This window comes from Thunnus maccoyii, chromosome 3, assembly GCF_910596095.1.
Source record: "Thunnus maccoyii chromosome 3, fThuMac1.1, whole genome shotgun sequence".
In the NCBI taxonomy this organism is placed as follows: domain Eukaryota; kingdom Metazoa; phylum Chordata; class Actinopteri; order Scombriformes; family Scombridae; genus Thunnus; species Thunnus maccoyii.
Genome location: NC_056535.1, coordinates 16,375,709 through 16,395,125, shown reverse-complemented (window position 1 = coordinate 16,395,125; position 19,417 = coordinate 16,375,709). Strand labels below are relative to the sequence as shown.

At 39.8% G+C, this 19,417-nt stretch overlaps 3 protein-coding genes across 5 annotated transcripts; all 3 read left to right on the top strand.

Moving 5' to 3' along the window:
* The first annotated feature begins 597 nt into the window (after nt 1-597).
* uroc1 (urocanate hydratase 1) lies at nt 598-7,525 on the top strand. The gene is made up of 19 exons (XM_042407015.1): nt 598-766; nt 1,426-1,556; nt 2,084-2,177; nt 2,283-2,342; nt 2,453-2,581; nt 2,685-2,746; nt 2,895-2,961; nt 3,314-3,457; nt 3,561-3,649; nt 4,578-4,640; nt 4,736-4,915; nt 5,012-5,109; nt 5,209-5,281; nt 5,618-5,807; nt 5,888-5,986; nt 6,115-6,214; nt 6,681-6,762; nt 6,885-6,984; nt 7,082-7,525. The coding sequence occupies exons 1-19, from the start codon at nt 641-643 to the stop codon at nt 7,220-7,222; spliced, it is 2,028 nt and encodes a 675-aa protein (XP_042262949.1). The 5' UTR covers nt 598-640; the 3' UTR covers nt 7,223-7,525.
* A 1,107-nt stretch (nt 7,526-8,632) lies between these two features.
* On the top strand, nt 8,633-14,880 carry LOC121894836 (MAP kinase-activated protein kinase 2-like). Of its 2 annotated transcripts, XM_042407709.1 has the most exons (11): nt 8,633-9,059; nt 9,376-9,645; nt 10,787-10,926; nt 12,027-12,091; nt 12,183-12,262; nt 12,387-12,513; nt 12,692-12,767; nt 12,871-12,995; nt 13,686-13,771; nt 13,858-13,938; nt 14,028-14,880. In XM_042407709.1, the coding sequence occupies exons 2-11, from the start codon at nt 9,382-9,384 to the stop codon at nt 14,199-14,201; spliced, it is 1,218 nt and encodes a 405-aa protein (XP_042263643.1). In that variant the 5' UTR covers nt 8,633-9,059; nt 9,376-9,381; the 3' UTR covers nt 14,202-14,880. The 2 variants fall into 2 exon arrangements, with proteins under 2 accessions (XP_042263643.1, XP_042263642.1); XM_042407708.1 differs by having other exon boundaries at nt 8,633-9,645.
* Nucleotides 14,881-15,053: 173 nt separating this feature from the next.
* On the top strand, nt 15,054-19,070 carry si:dkey-197j19.6 (neural Wiskott-Aldrich syndrome protein). Of its 2 annotated transcripts, XM_042407710.1 has the most exons (9): nt 15,054-15,227; nt 16,745-16,891; nt 17,222-17,308; nt 17,451-17,535; nt 17,635-17,710; nt 17,794-17,845; nt 17,986-18,133; nt 18,220-18,446; nt 18,531-19,070. In XM_042407710.1, exons 1-9 carry the CDS (start codon nt 15,129-15,131, stop codon nt 18,675-18,677), a joined length of 1,068 nt encoding a protein of 355 aa, XP_042263644.1. In that variant the 5' UTR covers nt 15,054-15,128; the 3' UTR covers nt 18,678-19,070. The 2 variants fall into 2 exon arrangements, with proteins under 2 accessions (XP_042263644.1, XP_042263645.1); XM_042407711.1 differs by lacking the exon at nt 17,222-17,308.
* The last annotated feature ends 347 nt before the right edge of the window (nt 19,071-19,417 follow it).

Genomic DNA, 19,417 nt, shown 5'->3' with positions numbered 1-19,417 from the left:
GTGCAGCTGCATTCTGGACCAGATGGAGAGTCTTTAGAGACTTGTTAGGGCAGCCTGATAATAAGGAATTGCAATAATCCAGCCTAGAAGTAACAAATGCGTGGACTAGTTTTTCTGCATCTTTTTGGGACAGGATGTGCCTGATTTTTGCGATATTACCTAAGTGAAAAAAGGTATTAGTGTAGAGGTCTTGTATAATGTCCATGGATCTGCAGGTGATGGTGGTAATGCTCTGTATTGCCTTAAAACTGTTGAGGAAATGATATGATTCTACGTCATTGTTGTTGACCTGTTGTTGTCCAAAGGTTCTGACATGCTTGTTTAACTGTGTTACATGTTTATGCATCTGGGGTCAGAGGTCTGTAGCACTGTTTGTCCACAACCTCAGGAATCAATCATTACAAAATAACCTTTTCTAACCACGGCATGCTATTGGCGGAATGAGAAGGGCAAAGATGACCAAAAAGCCAATGAGACAATGAGGTGAAGAGCAGAGCGATCGCCCACAAATCTTAACAAGTAGTTATCACAGTCTTTCTCTCCATAACCGTCATTTGCAGTGAGGGTGACAGTTGCCTGTCCATCTCCAGTGTGATCTCCAGATCTCTACTCAAGTGTTTGACAAAAAATACTCAGCAGGATGTCGACTTTAAAGGAGATATGCAGCGGTTTACCGCTAGACCCTTTGCCTCCTAACCGGGGAAGAGACCCTAATGTGCCACATGCACCTATCCGGACCCCAAACCTCACAGCAGAGGAGGAGCGGGTGAGTGAATGTAGTAACAATTTAGTGCATTCAAACAATTTTATCTTCTTTGTCACAAAATAAATTGTAATGTAGCAGTAATCCGGTTACGTTTTATGATAATTCTTTTTGGTCCACAACAGCACAAGTGTAGTGTTTTATTTCAAGCTCAAAAAAGACTAGAATAGAGACATCACTGGTACTAGTCACACACATTTTTGCCACTATAACAAGTCAAAATACTTTCTGTAAAAAAAAAATTAAAAAAAAAACTATAATGAAGACATTATATGTCTAATAGTATGAAAAGCACTGTAGATGGACCAGCTGGGCTGCAGTAAAAACTGTCAAATCATCAATATCAAAAGGAAAAAGTGCGATTTCTTTTACTATATAGGTGTTAGACAATTGACATTATGCCATGCTGTGTACTCTGTCTTATTGCATCACCACTGCTGGCTCATGTGTTGCCCTAAAAAAATTGATTATTCTCTCAGGTCCTCAACTGATTGCCTAAACTCAGAGCAAAGGCTTCAGTCAATAATTAAGAGAGACACAGGCGAGCTTTTATATCAGGAGGAGCCTGAAAGTGTTGAAGACTTACTCATGTCTGTCCGACAGTATTGAGACACTGATTTACACTGTGTTCATCCAGTAACCTAAATGCCTCTTCCCTCTAGATGGCGCTGAGAAATGCCTTGCGTTATTTCCCCCCCTCCCACCATGCAACACTTTCACTTGAATTTGCTCAAGAGCTGCGGCAGTACGGCCACATCTACATGTACCGCTTCTGCCCAACATTACGCATGAGGTGAGGCAGCCTGATGGTTAAAGACTAGCCCATGTGGGATTTTTGAAGCCAGTATCCAAACTGATATATGAGTAAAATTAAAAAAAAGAGTAAAATAAATCTATTAAATATATATTGACCGATATTCCTTTCTTTGAACTTGACACTTAATTTGGTCACTTGGTCACAAGTTAAGACAAAGATATATAAAAAGACCATTAAACTTTACCAACAAAGATGACAGTAACAGCAAATGAAAGATGAGTTTGGCAAATATTGTTACTTGAAAATTTAAAAAGATCAAATACAATATCGACCTACATTATTGACCTGCTGATATATGTCAGTAGGGCTTTAATGACAGTTCTTGCTGCATATCATGTACACCACTACACCAACTATTTGTATTTACACAAAACTGTAACTTACCAAAGAAGAAACAAACAGAACATAATCTAACTCTAACTCTATTGGATTCAGTACATTCAGGAGTTTTGCTGTTACAGCCTTACTTGGTCTGTTCTCATAAATGTCCTTCTATTCCTCAGAGCATACCCCATAGATCAGTACCCTTGCCGCACACGTCAAGCAGCCTCAATAATGCTAATGATCATGAACAACCTGGACCCAGCAGTTGCTCAGGTGAGCTTCTTCCACAGCATGTATTAACTGAGCAAAGCCTCCTGAGTTAATTCTTTTGTTTGACTTGTTCACTCTAAGACAGCTTATTTTTTCTTAATATTTTAGTTTCCCCAGGAGCTCGTCACCTATGGAGGGAATGGACAAGTGTTTAGTAACTGGGCCCAGGTAGGTCCTTAGTTGACTCCTGTTGTGTCCAGTGGCTTTGGTAATGATGATACAGAGTCTAAATAGACAAAATAATAATGATTTGTGTGTGTGTGATGGTGTGAGTACAGTTCCGCCTTGTGATGCATTACCTGAGCGAGATGACAGAGGAGCAGACTCTGGTCATGTACAGCGGTCATCCCATGGGCCTGTTCCCCAGCCTGCCTTCCTCACCGCGTGCCATCATCACCAACGGCATGGTAACTGCACAAGACGCATAAACTGACCTTATCAACTGATACTTTTAGCCCACATGCATCCCAGTGTGATGAGACATCCACCATTTCTTTTTCCTTCACTCAGGTTATTCCAAATTACTCCTCCAGAGAGCAGTATGAGAAGATGTTTGCTCTCGGTGTATCAATGTAAGTTTTTTAAGGTGATTTTTTTTGTTGGTATTGGCCATCACTTGCTGTTAGGTAGAGTGGTGATTATACAAGAAAATGTTGCCATATTAAGTGTATTGTGTGGGTGTGAGATGTAATCTTGTGTACTTCTGTTGTGTGTTTTCAGGTACGGTCAAATGACAGCAGGCAGCTACTGCTACATTGGTCCGCAAGGGATTGTTCATGGCACTATGGTTTGTGAAAAAACAACAAAAACAAAAGATGCACAACAGCACACTCAAGTATTCCTTCATACAAATATGGATTATGACATGATTTCTGTGTCGGAAACAAGAAAAAACAAAACTTTTCTTCACATAATTATACTTATTTTTTAGACTCTTTTCGCTTTTTTTTTGCTTTTTTTCACATACTGAGTAGTATCACCTTAGTAGACCTCTAAAATATTTAAATGAAACAATCTGATCAGGAAAAATCACGCTTTCATTGAACCCTCAAATCTTAAAGACATTTGCAACCTGCTTTATGACCTGTATGAAGTAGTTACTGTTCTATTTATTCGTTTTGTTGTGTTTTTCTGTGTAGCTGACTGTGCTGAATGCCGGTCGGAGGTACCTGGGCTCTGATGACTTGAGAGGTCGTGTCCTTGTGACCTCTGGCCTGGGGGGCATGAGTGGAGCTCAGGCTAAAGCTGCCGTCATTGCTGGCTGTATTGGTGTGATTGCAGAGGTCAGCTGGTATCCAGACTTTATATGTTAGTACTCAACTGCTGAGCAAGAACGGAGGAAGTATTGTATGTCGATGTGATGGTGTGAACTGGATTTCTGTGCAGGTGGACGAGGCTCCTCTTAGAAAGAGACACGAGCAGGGCTGGCTGATGGAGGTCACAAGTAGTTTGGATCAATGCATTAAACGCATAAGGTAACAGAGAGGAGAAGATTATTAAGATTAATCATGAATGTCCAAAATCATTATTACTAAGCTGTTGCTGCTTCTACTTAATACTGTACTGGTGGCCATGATGGTTTTGATATGATGGTGTTAAGTGTTGAAAGTCTGGAACTTGCAGTATTAATTGGCAGCTTTGTTAGCTACACTAATACACTGTTACAAGTAAAAGTACTGTATTGGAAATGTTACTAAAGTAAAAGTACTCAGTGGAGGAAAATAATGGAAAAGAGGGAAACAGCTAGCCTGGCTCTGTTAAAAGGTAACAAAATCCACCTTCCAGCACCTCTAAATCCTTCCCTGGTTACTGGCCAACCTCATGGTGACAACAAGACTCACGGAAATCACTTTATAGATGCTAGTAGGTCGAATTTGTTAACTTCAAACAGAGCCTGGCTAGTTGCTTCCTCCTGTTTCCAGTGTTTATGCTTCATATTTATTCAAATAGACGAGAGAGTGAGTCGTATCAATCGTCTCATCTAACTAAGCATGTTTCCCAAAATGTTGAGCTATTCCTTTAATGCAGGTGCATTGATGTGTAAGCAGCATTTTTGTTGTTTTTGCACTTAGATAATTATTTGATATACTGTAAAGAAGTGCAGTCTATAACACAGCATCATATTTTATAAGCTCATTATATGTGTAAAATCTTCATTTGTTAAGCAACTGCTAGTACTGCTAGTATGTATGATGCAGTGGAGTAGAATTATAAAGTGGCATGAAATGAAAATACTTGAGTACACGTCTATTGTAAATATATTCAACATCTTAGCAAATGCTCCATATTCAGGAAAAATGGCACAGAAACCCACAGAAAATACAGGATGATGTATCCAATAAAATAACCTGTCTACTGTGAGATACAGTAATAACCCTTATTTTTTTTGTGTGTGTCTTACAGAGAGGCCATGCGCTCAAAGACTCCCCTCAGTCTGGGTTACCATGGCAATATTGTAGACCTATGGTGAGAGGTGAAAACTTTCTGCTGCAGTTACAGTGAGAGAGCCACGTTTTGTCACATAGTCTTGAAATCTCCCACTTGTCTACCTTTCTAACCAGGGAGAGGCTGCTGTTGGAGTATGAGAGGACAGGCGAGCTCCTGGTGAATTTGGGTTCAGACCAGACCTCCCTTCACAACCCATTCAACGGAGGCTACTATCCAGTCCAGCTCAGCTACCACCAGGCCAATCAGCTTATGTCCACTGATCCCAACCGTTTCCGCACCATGGTCCAAGAAAGGTTGAATTAGTCATACAGGAGAACTTTGCTGTAGTATATTTTCTGCAAATTGTGATACTATCAAGCTGAAATAATGTGTTTTACATATTATCACAGCCTCAAAAGACACATAAAGGCCATCAACAAGCTGTCTGATGCTGGTATGTTCTTTTGGGACTATGGCAACGCATTTCTCCTGGAGGCCCAGAGAGCCGGTAAGTAATTTAATGCACACAAACATACACAATAAACATAGATGTGTCATTCACTCCATATCAGAATAACAAAGAGGCCTGGGTTTCTTGTTTTTATAGGAGCAGAGGTAGAAAAGATCGGTGGAAGACCAACAGAATTCCGTTACCCTTCTTATGTCCAGCACATTATGGGGTGAGATATTGTCTTATTTATTCAATATAGCATTGATCCTGCATTATAACTCTAATACAGGCTTTAGACAGTTAAAACACTGAAAATCAAGAGTGTAAAAGTTCATTGTTGACCTTGGAAACAGTAGTTTGTCAAAATAGTCAGAAGTAAAGCTTCACTTGCTAGCTTTGTCTGAGCTTTTAACCACATCTCATCAGGGGAAAATCTGGCGAGAGCTAGTACAAGTGAAGCTGGAGTTAAGATTATTTTTGTAAATCTAGAAACCTGTGATCAGATCAGATCTTTTTCTTCTTGGGATGAATAGTTTGTGTTTCTCCTCTTCTGTCTTTGCCACAGCGACATCTTCTCTTTGGGCTTTGGACCGTTCCGCTGGGTGTGCACATCTGGCGACCCCCAAGATCTCGCCGTAACCGACAACATTGCTGCTACTGTCCTGGAGGATATCAGTGCCAACGTGACTGATCGCATCAGACAGCAGTACAGTGACAACATCCGCTGGATCAGAGAGGCCGGAAAACACAAAATGGTCGGTAACTTTCTGACTAAATACAAATCACACTGTTGAAGAGATGGCTGTAAATGCTCTCTTTGTTCCTCTTTGTTTAGGTTGTGGGATCCCAAGCCAGAATCCTCTACTCCGACCAGAAAGGAAGAGTCTCCATTGCTTTGGCTATCAACAAGGCTATCGCTGATGGAAGAGTTTCAGTAAGAGAATACATTTTCTGCTTTCATATACATCTTTGTATGCAAGATTTCATGTTTTCAGAGGTGTTTCAACATCTGGCCATGGGCTTTCTAAACTGACAGCATCTTACGTTGTTTCTCTTACTCAGGCTCCTGTGGTTATTAGCAGAGACCATCATGATGTTAGTGGCACAGACAGCCCCTTCAGAGAGACCTCTAATGTGTATGATGGGTCTGCCTTCTGTGCAGGTATGTGCAGTTCACTGTGGCTGTGCACAACTAAGGACTTTTCCAATTAAATCAGTTTAATATGACAATTTGTCTGTTTTAGATTGACAGAAACAAACGCCTGCTTTCAACTACATTACCAAACAACAATAACATGGTTTTGACAAAAATAAAAGAAGACACGCTGACTGTAATTGATTTCAAGCAGATTTTAATTTTTATATCATACTGAGGTAATGATTGAAATCCTTGAAAAAAAAAACATTAGCTGGCAACTCAACAGTCCACACAGCATCTGTTTCTGATTACTACTGACATGAATAGCTGTGACTGAGGCTTGTGGCTTTGGCCGCATGCTCATAACCTGGGTTGTTTTTCTTTGATTCCAGCTTTCCTGCGTCACTTTTCATTCATATAAACCAGAAATACTGCAGGAATTACTTGAATTCGAGCCACAGTGACAGCTCACCATATCTCCTCTTTACAGACATGGCAGTCCAGAACTTTGTCGGTGATGCATTCAGGGGCGCCACATGGGTCTCCTTGCATAACGGTGGCGGTGTTGGCTGGTAAGGCTGGATGGATATCCAGTAAATAGTGGATCTGTGTGAATGTTAGTTATGATTCATCAAAGCTGTTTATTAAATGAATTCTCATTGTGTTTTCACTTTATCTTATGCCTCATCTATAGGGGTGAGGTAATGAATGGAGGATTTGGTTTGCTGTTGGACGGCTCAGAGGGAGCAGCAAAGCGGGCCACTCTGATGCTCAACTGGGATGTCTCCAATGGGGTGAGAGTACAAAGAAGAACTCACTATTATTTACAGTCTGCTCAGATTACAGATAATATCTGATTTACTCTGATCTGTGTGTCTGTGTGTGCTGCAGGTGGCTCGTCGCTGCTGGTCTGGAAACTCAAATGCCTATGAGACCATTCAGCGCACCATGGAGGAGCACAGGCAGCTGCGTGTCACCATGCCTTTTCCTGTAAAGGATGAGCACGTGCTGGACCGTGCCCTGCAGGGCTAGCCAACACTGCAGCATATGTTACAGTAACAGCCAGCTACAGACACGCAGCAAAGGAAAGCCGCAGCTGCAATCACTGAATGAGGCCTTATCCAACAGCTGAAATGGCTACTAGAAATCTCCTACAAAAACAACTCAAAATACTGAAATACTGCAAAATATTTTGTCAGTACTAATTAATCAATCAGTGCCAGTGATGTTACATACTGTATGTTATCCATAATTACACAGAATTCACACAGATGTTCTACTATTGTGCTAGGCTGTTTTAATAATTTAATTTGCAAGAATATGTTCTTTGTTTTATTGTGCTGAAAATTAAACTACAAGCATGTTTAAATTGTAAAGCCTGTATGAGTCATTTGCACTATATGTCAATAATCTACAATAATAATTTGCCCAATTATGTTAATCAAAATGTCACTGACACTGACATATAAGTGTCTGACAACATTATGGAAAGGACCATACAGAGAAATAAAACTTTTTTCTTTTCTTTTTTTCTTTCACTTGATCCAGTCTGTTTGTTATTGTGTCAAATCAAGTCTGGATCTGATCTCGCAAGAGTTAAGTTGTTGTCAAAATCAGCCCTAACCCTAACCGTCCCCTTCCTCATGCCTAAACCTAATCAAGTGGGCGTGTCATGTAGTAAAGTGTGTGTGGTGTAGATACTGCTAGTCCAGATAGACCTACCTGCAACAAACAGACCCAGAACAAGCAAAAGATAAAAGTGTTGTATTTCTCTGTGTGGTCCTTTCCATAATGTTGTCAGACACTTGTAATAACAATCTGAGCCTGTCAGTGGCTAAAACAAATACTTTTAGTGGACATACATCGATGGGCCGCTATTGCCTTTTCAGATTACACTGCAACCCATTTCATGGCCAGCTGCAGTGCTCTCGCTCAATACTGAACCAATTTCAAAAATTGTCCCCATTAGTCACTTAGACACAAAATGATAGGAAAATAGGGTCCAGGTTGAAAAATACCAAAGTTTCCCTTTAACTAATCACATGAAGTCATATTGACTTGATCATTTGTTGGAATTCATGATACATTCTGCATTAATTCATGCATGAAATCATCATTACTCATGCTCCAATTAAGCATTAGAGCATAAATTAAACATAGATATTATAAAGTGAACAATATGATAACATGCCATTGAAATTAACAAAACTTGGTGTACTGGCTGTGTGTTGTCTCATCCTCGCTTAAAAGTGTGATAGTAGTTCTAAACAAATACTAATGTTTAAATATATGAAATACAAATGAGCTGTGATTGTAAGCATTTCATTTGTCCTCGGTGTCTCATTTGAGTGGTTTCTTGGCACCCTCTGTGTACCCTGCTGCCATGGCGTCCTCTGATGAACCCTTATAGCTGCATTTCCAAGCTTTTAGTAACATCTTGATCGCTTAGTTAATGGCTTTAATTGACACTCAGCATATATGGCACAATTAACCTCTTGTCTCTGTGGCTCAGCATTAATATGGGCAGTGCTTTTAGTAGGATAACATGTGGTGAGGATGCAACAGATGGACAAACAGAGATTCCGCAGAAACTCCAGCGTCATTAAAGGCTATATGGAAACGCAGAACAATATACGTTTTGGGGGCCAAGTTTCCATTTCTACTCCTCCGGATGTAGACCGTGTACTTAGGTTTCATTTCTAGACAGAGCTTTTTGGTCTCTCTTCCCTGCCGTGGGTATTTACGCGTAGTTTCTCCTTTAAGAAAATCGTGAATGAATTTGAGCCGCTCCGCGCTGACGTAAGAGAGTTGGAGATGTTGGTGTACCCTGCAGGAAGAGGCAGATAACCGTGATGAGGACCAGGAGGGGGTACCAGATTTTTCTAGCATTGTTTTCTCCCAGTCATTAATTGTGTTTTATTATCTCTACACCCACATCCAGTGTTTAGGTGGAAGTTTTCTGTGTAAATATAACAGTGCCATTTAAGACCTCCGCCCTTTTTTTTTCTGTACACCAAGGAGGTTTTTATAGATTTTATACCTCATTTTGCTTGTACAGTGTTCAAAGTGTGTCGAGATGGAAGTACAAAACTCCTCTAGGCGGACGTGGATGAACTAGAATGATACTGGATATTTTCTGGGGCAGAGACTGATGACATTTGCTCTGCCACTGTTGGCTTTTACAGAAAAAAATGCATCATAACCAAGAGGAACAGTCGGTAAATCAAATTACTGCGCAGCACGGGACAGCGCGCCACAGCGACTCCAGCAGCCTGGGAAGCAGCTTGGGCAGCGGCCTCACTGACATCCAGCCTCCTGCTTACTCTAAGCTGGAGTTCAAGAGACATGCAGTGACAGATGACTATAAAATCACCGCTCAGGTTCTTGGCTTGGGAATAAATGGCAAAGTGCTGGAGTGTTATTGCAAGAAGACAGGAGAGAAATGTGCCCTCAAGGTGTGTGTTTGCCTGATTCTTTATCCTGTAAGATCTAAACAGTCCTCTGGAGGCTGCTGTCACTGGAAAGAAAGAGAGAATCCATCAATTATTCATCTCTGCTGTGTCTGTGGTCCACACTGTTTAATGGCGTCTTATACTGTAAATCTGTGCAGGATTTACACTGTATATAAAGCCTGATGGCCAGTAATGGTTTCAAATTTGTATTACACTGATTATGTCATGTGACTCAGATGAAATAGGAATTTCCAGCCGTGGATGGATGGAGCAGTACTCTCAGAGCAAATTCAGTTACTGTGCTGCCCAGACAGTGGATGCGTCTGAGAGACAGTGATATGCTGTCTGGGATGCTTTGACACATGTTTCCACTACGCTCTGGCGATTGTTGTGTGGACAAAGATCTGCTCTGTTAGTACTTTACATAATCCTCTGTGCTTCTCATCCTCTAACAGAAAGTAAAAATCTGTATTTTTTTTTCTCAACATTAGGCTTTCGGCTCACTGCATATTTGAAATATTTAACAGTGAATCTGAACAGGAACTTGGAAAATATGAGTTGTGAAGAATTCAGAGTTGGTATGTCAGGAAACAGTCTCTGTAGGATTTGCAGAAAAGCCTTAAGAAAATAAAAACAGGAAGCGCAGCCCCATGAGTGCCTCCACATGTTTTCCTTGGTGGTAAGCCACAACCGAAAGGTATAATGAAATGTGAAGTGTTTGCTCTGTATACTGTATTTTTAAGTAACCTCATGTTCTGCGAGAGGCAACAGACTGTGCATAGAGGCTTTAGAGGAAAGCCTTCTTCCTCCTTCAGTGCTCAAAACGCATTGTCATGTCCACAAGGATTTGGGCTGCATGTCTAAGAAAATAGGATTTCCGCCGACCCCTGTCTGCGATAACAGTCACTGTGTCTTTAAAGATAAACATGTTGTTTAAGTATTCACTCTCAATGTTCTCTGTTACTGCTTGGAAAATAAATAGGCTTTATTAGTGGCTACTAATAGAGCTGTAAACATGTGATTAATGTGTTTGTAACTGTGTTTATGATTGATTTCTTGACAAAGATGTCAAACAACCTAATATAAAACTGAAACATTACACTAATATATGTTTTCATTGTGCTGCACTCTGTCTATGGAGCAGGTTCTGTATGATACCCCTAAAGCCCGGCGTGAGGTGGAGCTGCACTGGCGAGTCTCCGGTGGTCCCTATGTTGTCCGGATACTCAGCCTGTATGAGAACATGCACCAGGGGAAGAAATGTCTCCTCATCATAATGGAGTGGTGAGCATTACCAGCACTGTTGTTCATTGTCTGCTTTGTTTTAGGTCTTTAAGGGGAAATCAGTGCTAAAATAGATTTGACATGCACATGATATGATATAGTACAGCTTTGCATTAATCAGTAGACAAACATCCTAAAGCTGTTTCATATTTGAGTAACTGAATAGATATTATATTATACGCTACAGCCCTGTTCAGAACTTGTGTCTTATGTCTATAAAGGTCTGGATTGTGTCTAGATCCAGCTGAGATTGATTTCAGATCACACCTGGCACAAGAATGCATATCAAATACGTGTTTGGTGACTACTTTGGATCGTATTAATTTATCAACCTGCATTAAATTTTGGACTTAACCAAACTTCTTTCTAAATTTATAGGCACTGATAACAAATAAACCCTTTTAGGGCATTTCTCTGTACATCTCTATACATTACTTTCCATTGTTATTTTGTCCTTTATATAACTTGACTGAAACAAGACTGAGACTTTGTAAAGCAGCAGAGGGACAAGATGGTAATAAGTTACAGTCTGCTTGGGAGTGAGAACATAATGGACTAGAAGCATTTCCATTCATACTATATGACAGACGTTGACACTGTCCACTTGTGATTGGAACACACAGAAGATATTGCAAAGCTATGATTTCAGCATTTGACATAAGACACTTTTTGGGGAAATCCTCTGATTTACAGCTACATTCAAGTAGAGCTCATCTGATTATGTAATATACTGAGCAAAAACACATTTTGAGTCCATTTAGTCTGTTGCTAATTCAATATTAAGTGTCACCCGGTAACACCATTATCTCAAACACCTTAGTCAAGTAATTGTCTGTGTTTATATAAACCTTCTGGTCTTAAATCAACAGGATAGCTTAATGTTGTTTTTTCATGTGGAATTTCCCTTTAATTTCCTTACTGCTTGAGTCATCAGAGTCTGCTGTTGCTCAGAAGACTGGACTCATCTGAACAGTAAATACTGCAATGAGGCACAATGACTTGCTTTGTTATAAAACCACGATTGCAGCGGAGAACAGTGCTCGTTTGCCAAGAGTCCCCTCGCTGTCCCAGTTCTGATCTCTTTGTTAATATTGTCTCAGTATGGAGGGAGGGGAGCTGTTCAGTCGCATTCAGGCCAGAGGGGACCAGGCCTTCACAGAGAGAGGTGGGTCAGAGTTCACATCTAACAGTTGAAGATTCATGAATCTCTACATTGTGTCCTGTGCCGTTACACCTGTATCATGTCTGTCCATCAGAGGCGTCAGAGATCATGCATGACATCGGCACGGCCATAGAGTACCTCCACCACATGGACATCGCTCATAGGGATGTAAAGGTAAAGCTGCTGTCAAATATTATTCTTCTCAGAAAATGTAAGCAAAGATAAACACTTTTAGCTAAATAAATAGTATTGAAATTCTGATTTTTACATATTTTTCTGATACTCATACATACTGCAGCCTGAAAACCTGCTCTACACCACCAAGGAGAGTAACGCTATACTAAAACTGACTGACTTTGGCTTTGCGAAGGAGACGACACTGCACAATTCCCTCCAAACTCCCTGTTACACTCCTTACTATGTCGGTGAGTGTTTCCTGTCATGTAAGTCATGGTGTAATCAGGAGCTACTCTACATGAATGCCAGTAGCTTAAATGTGCCATAGACATAGTTTATGGTTATGTTTGTTGTCATTCATGTTGTCCACATGTGTCTGCATCATGTCTTTCTATTGCTGTTTACTGTATCTATTTGTCCATTCAGCCCCAGAAGTGCTTGGGCCAGAGAAATATGACAAATCATGTGACATGTGGTCTCTGGGCGTCATCATGTACATTCTGTGAGTATCATAAGTGTCTATTTAACTTTATGAAATGCTTAGGGCTACTACACAATTCTGTGTATTGGTTAAAATAGTCTCTCGTCTTATCTTGTGTTTCTAGGCTTTGTGGATTTCCTCCGTTCTACTCAAACACAGGCCAGGCCATCTCTCCGGGCATGAAGCAGAGGATCAGATTGGGCCAATATGAGTTCCCCAACCCTGAGTGGGCTGACGTTTCTGAGGAAGGTCAGATTTCAGACATTACATTTATAAATAGCAGCAAAAAGACTTCAAAACTGTGAAAAAGTTGTGCATATTTGCATTAGACCTTAGCTTACCTCTTTGAAACCCTGTCTCCTAGAAATGACCTTCATATACAACTTAACTGCAACAGCAAATACATTTTGCTAGAAACATAATGCTGACTGAATTGTGTTTTCTCTCAACAAAATGAGAAAATATTATTAATTGACGTATTTGGCAAGTTGCAAAAATGTTCACTGAATGAAAACGTGAATGAATTAAATGTTCAGAGACAATGTACCTAGTTGTTTTTTTCTCAACCAAAATATCTGATCTTGCAGCACAATATCCACTAGTAGACACCACAGCATCATTTAACGTGTTTATGGTTATATTTAGGCACAGGCAGCACTTGGTTAAGGTTAGGGAAAGATCATGGTCTTCGTTTAATACTGAAAAAAGTCTGCAGTGACTTGAAGCACAACATGTTTATTAAGATTTAAGCCAAAACACGATTTCACTTTAACGATGGCATGTTGTACTGATTTAATCACATTCTTAAAACATGAAAAACAACCTGTACGAAGTCTCCATTGAATAGAAAAGAAACTGTATTATTAATTTTAGATGCTCATTACACTACAGACATATTGGTTCATCTGTGTGTTTAATTGTATTTTATTTCTTCTGTAGCCAAACAGCTCATCATTCAGTTACTGAAGACAGACCCCAATGAGAGGATGACCATTGGACAGTTCATGAACTATCCCTGGATTAGTGTAAGTTAACACTTTGTAAGCCTTGTGGCTATAGATCTGTATGTTTCCCCTGTATATTAACTTATATTTGTGCTTTTACACCACAGCAGTCAATGGTGGTCCCTCCAACTCCTCTCCACACCTCTCGTGTTCTGACAGAGGATAAGGAGCTTTGGGATGATGTGAAGGTGAGACTCAATATTACTTTCAGAATGAGGCCACGAGGTGGCAGTAAACTACAAGACTTACAGCAAAGAGTGTCTCTGTCTTCCAACAGGAGGAAATGACCAGTGCTCTGGCCACCATGCGTGTTGACTACGACCAGGTGAAGATCAAAGACCTGGACACGTCCAACAACCCTCTGCTCAACAAGAGACGCAAGAGGCCCATACCTGGAGGAGCTGAAAGGGGAGGAGATGGAGATGAAGTAGTGTGTAATAGTAATAGATAAGTCACATTTTCTGGAAAACATGGGGAAATGATTATTGGACAGAAGTAGTGTAAAACTATGAAAGCCAGAGTTATTATTATTAGCAATATTTTCCCATCTACATGCCACTTGATGTATTTTACTTACTTTTTTTCTTTCTTCGTATCACTGCACTCAATAGTCTTAAGAATGTTGTGTATTTTGATTGTTACTGTTTTTTATGTTTTACAACTGTGTCGAGTCACTTTTGTATATGTAAATCTTATTTTACACTTGGAATTATAAAACCTCACCTGGCAATGAAAGAAAATTGTTCCTCCTGCTGTAAACAATGAAGGACGTTATAAAATGTATGTACTAGACAAGGTTACATTCAATTAATAATTCTTCTGTTGGGGACTTTGATGATGGTCAATAATGTAATGCACAAAGGGACATTAAAACCATGAGAGGTCAAAGTGTTAACATGCCTCTTGCACAAAGAAATCTATCAAAATTACCAGATATTTCCACACACTTGAAATGTTTTGCTTTGAAAGCCTCTTCTAAGCCATTAACACCATCTAATATAACTCAAAAAGTTTTATGCTGCAAGAGAAGTGATGTTTCAGCAATGTTTGTACATGCAAACTAACAGCTGGTACCTTTAACAACATACAGTTTGAATACATAATGTTAACAAATGTCTTTTTGCTATCTTGGGCCTTTTGACAGTGACTGTCCAGTTGGTATCTGAAAGCCACAGGCCATACAATAAATAGTGTACACCAAGTCAAATAAATTTGCATGACCCACTGCATGAAATGTTGCTGTTCAACCCAGTTGCAGTTAGGATCAGGACTGAATGTGTTCAGGCTGAGCAGGCTCTGTGGATACATCTAGAAAAGGTGAAGGGACGAGGTACAAACAGCAGCAGAGAGTAAAAAGTGAAAAAGGACGGTCTCTGCAATGGCGTCCAGTCTGATTCCTGGATGTCAGGTGATGAGTGATCTCCTGACAATTCGTGAGAAAGGTGTCATCTCGACTCTGCTCCAACCCCAGCATGAGGTCAGTTCAATTCATTACAGTCATTTCAAATTAAAATCTGTAAAAAGCAGTTCAAAAATAGCTATTTCTGTATAGTGTAACAGGTGGATGATAATCAGCTGTATGATCGGATGACAGTGTCCCTGCACTCAGTAACTTTCAATTTTTTGTTTCCTGATGTTGTTTTCATGTTATCAGCAGCATCCATCAGAGGAGGCCTGGTGGATGAATGGGCTCTCTGTGAGGGCTGTTTTGTTGTTTACAGTTACTATCTGATGTTTGTATTGCCAGGCAGTAACAAACCATGTTATAGTGCCAGAGCAGCTGCTGCAAGATGTAAAAATGTACAATAATAATCTTTTTATCCATGTGGTACTGTTTAAAGCACAAAAGAGAAGCAGAAAATATAAATGAGAGGTCAAACATAATCAATACAGTCTTCACATAACAAGTCCATAAAACTGAGAGGCAAGATGTTCATTTTGTATTGTAAAAGCCAATGAAGATTCAGCCAGTGATGATGTGATTTTGTTGGGTTTAAGGTCTGTGTTGTATTCCTTAAATGGTCAAAAAGAAAGTGTCCGTGTTTTGTTGGGAAACCTGGAGGTAACAGCTGTCTTTGGTAAAGGTTGGAAAAGATACAGAAAGACTGCACTGCATTGAGTTGCACTCATGTTTGAAAGGATAAAAACATCATCCCTAAAAACATAAAAAACTTAGTAATTGTGAAAATATTCCTAATTGAAAGAAGAAATTGCACAACGTTTTACTTTTCAAAGCCTACACTTGCGTCAGTCTTCATGGTTAAATTAATGACAAATCAAACAATGACAGCTTCTTAGTTGGTTTTCTGTAGGTTGAATTGAATTCTGTCACATCCAACAGTGTCACTTTTAAAATAAGACTGCTTAACAATGCAGAATAGAGGAAAGATGAGACCTGAATCCTGCGTCTCTGTATGCTTTTTGCACTATGGATGGATTTACCTATGATGAGAGGGAGGAGCCATGACATCAATTCCTCAGATGGTTTGATCTACTGAAGCTCACACAAGATATAAGAGAGTTTAAATGGAGCACCCACCAGCATCATCAGCCACTAAAAAGAGGTCATTAGTCTCTCTCAGGAGCAGCTTCTCTGCAATGACGTGCTCTGAAACTAAACCAGAGTGCGTCAAAGGTTACAAAGGATATCACATTTTTCAAAGGAAAATCAGACCTCACAGGGTTGGAGATGACTAAATTTTCAGAAGAAAGGGATGAGCCTTACAGGAAAATACTTTCAGGTCAGGACAGAACTGATTGTAGACAACAGTTCATTACAGTAAAATTACACTTTCAGGATTCTTTGGTTGTGTTGTTGTTGTGAATCACACAGTTTCTCAATCTTCTTCTTAAGAAAAACAGTTCTGGTAACTCCACATCATCTTTATACTTTGTTTAAACTTCTGAGTAGTCCATACTCACGTAATATATTGTTATATTTACATTATATTATGTTGTATTGTTGTGATTTTTATAACTAATACTGTATTTCAGCTGATCAAAAGTACAGTAGCGCAGGTTCTAGTGGCTAAAGAGAACCAGGATGGGGGTCCAGGCTGGAGTTGTTTGGATTGCGGAGTGGTGTGTCTCATCGAAGATCAGTCTGTGCACTCTTACTTCCTGCATCTCTATTGTGTCAAGGTAAGAGGAACTACAGAACTCGTGAGAGATACTCCGCCCGCTCACACATGTATGTCACTTTCCTAAATGAAGCAACATTTAAGTTTTAGCTTCACTTTGTTATCATTTCATTGGTTTACATGTGTGCATGTAGGTGTGCGAGTACAGCTGCACGCAAGGGACAGCTTGTAGTGTTTCCTTTAAACTGCTATTTCCTTTAGTAACAATGGGGAATCTTATCTTGATGGGTGTGCCTGTACTTTACCTCATGTAACACTGTAATAGCTGTTCAGAACCAGGTTATTTATCATTCATATCATTTATCATTCCCTCATTTTTCCTTAATCACAGCGAGCCAAGTTACTGTGGGAGCAGGAGATTTACATCCCATTCGAGTACACCGCAACTAATGCGTTCTTCCACACTTTCCCTGCAGATGTAAGACAAGTAGACAGTGAATAGACAGTTTTTTACATCTTTTAGTTCAATGGGAAAACTGTTTCAGTTTGAAAGTGTGCAACATGTTCATCAGACTACTAGTTTTGGGCTGGTTTAGTGTAGATTTGTTGTGTTTGCACAGAGCCACCAGGCAGGCTTCAACTTTGCAAATGAGGCAGAGGCAGAGGAATTTCATCTGGCGGTGAAGGCTGTCCAAAGAAAGCAAGGTTCGAATAACAACAAATAGATAATTCATGTGTATCAACATATTTTTTAAAAGAATTCTCATGAATCTTTCATTCACATTTACTTCCTCCATTTTGCAGAAAAGATGAAAGGGATGATTCAAATGACAAACATTGATAAAAAGGACAACTCAACATGTGACCTAGCAGCTCCAGGGTGAGAAAATGTTACCACTTTCTGGATGTAAAGTAAGCAAGTGGGGGATTAAAGCAATGAGTTTACTGTTTGTCTCTTTGTAGAGTGAAACCAGCGGATGCACCATCTACAACAGTTACACCAACAGCTATTTCAGTGAGTCGAAACATACACATGAAAAGCTCATTCAGAAAGTCAAACACATGCTCAGTCACTATATAAAAAATTCACATCATGACACACAGATATAGCATATTAAATCAGTCTCCTTACCTGCTTCATTGGTGAAATTTAAGGATCTGGACCCCACTATGAGAAAGCTGTTGATGCGAGCACAACTCACTAAAGAGGATCTGAAAGACAAAGACATCGCCGAGGCTGTTGACTGCATCATCAACCAGTTTGGAGGACTGAAGGCAGTGCAGAGAGAGTTGAGGAGCAGAGGTACTTTATCTTGAAAGATGTTGTGCAGTTTACAAACTTTTCAGCATTTAATTCTTTGCAAAGTACATATCTGGCATATTTCACAGGCCCGGCCTCTCAGACATTACCAAAAGGTGCAAGGGTGTCCCTCTCCCTTGCTCTGAAAAAAGGGCCTTTGCCACCGCCACCCATTAAGAGCAGCACCACCTTCCAGCAGACACCTCAGGGCACTGACACACAAGACCAGAGTCCTCTTGCTGCTTGGATTCCTCCTCCTAAATCTGCTCCTCCTCCAGTTCCAGAGAGGATCAGAAAGAGTGCAAGTTTCAAATATGTAAGAGGACTTACAGTTCTGCAAACATCAAAATTGAACATATGAAGTGTGTGGACTGAGTGATGTTAACTTTTCTTGCTACAGGTGGGTTCTCCAACAGCTTCAGGTAGAAGTGAGCAGATCCTGTCTGCACTGAGAGAAGTTTTCAAACAAAAGCAGCTGCTCCAGCGAAGCTCAAGAGAAGAAGGAAATCAAATGGAGCCGGATAGTAACAAAGAGGAACAACGATAAGAAGCATCAAACTGCTGGAAAACATGTTTTTAAATATGCAGCGTATGATACGCTCATTAAACATCTGTGATACATCTGAGTTGGGGTTTTTTTGTTGTTGTTGTTGCTGTTTTTTCTTACAAAAGGAAATGGCTGGATTAATCTGTTATGGGGCCCTGGGGCAAAAATGTACAGTTTTGCCCCTGTTGACACCCCCGTTCACACATTTTGATGTTTCTACACTTTAATCTTAAGTGTAGTTTCTAAGTTTGCTGCTCCTATTGTTCTATGCTTGTTTTTATTGCTTTGTTTTAGTTTGTGTTTTTTATGTACTGCACAATGGCCCTGGGGGCATTATATTTCATTCCTGCTTTTTGCATAACCTGTGAGGAGAAGAATGACAATAAACTTGAACTTGAACACTTCACAGACTTTATGTATTCCTACAAGAGTAATTTTATGAAGCAACTCCTCATGCAGGTCAACAAAACACAATAAATAAGAGAAGAAAATAAAGAAAAAACATGCTGGTAGTAAAGCTAAAACAATAAAAGGCTATAAAATTATTACTTAAAAAAACATTAATAAGTAAATATAAATATCCAAAAATATCTAAAAACATGTTACAACAAATGGCCGATTAAAATTTGAGAAGACAGCAGAGGAGATGGTTTGGTACGGATTACTTTTACAGGGAGGAGGGCAACATCTGCCAAGATGTTGTCAGGTTTGTTCAATATGCAGTTTAATTCCTCATTATT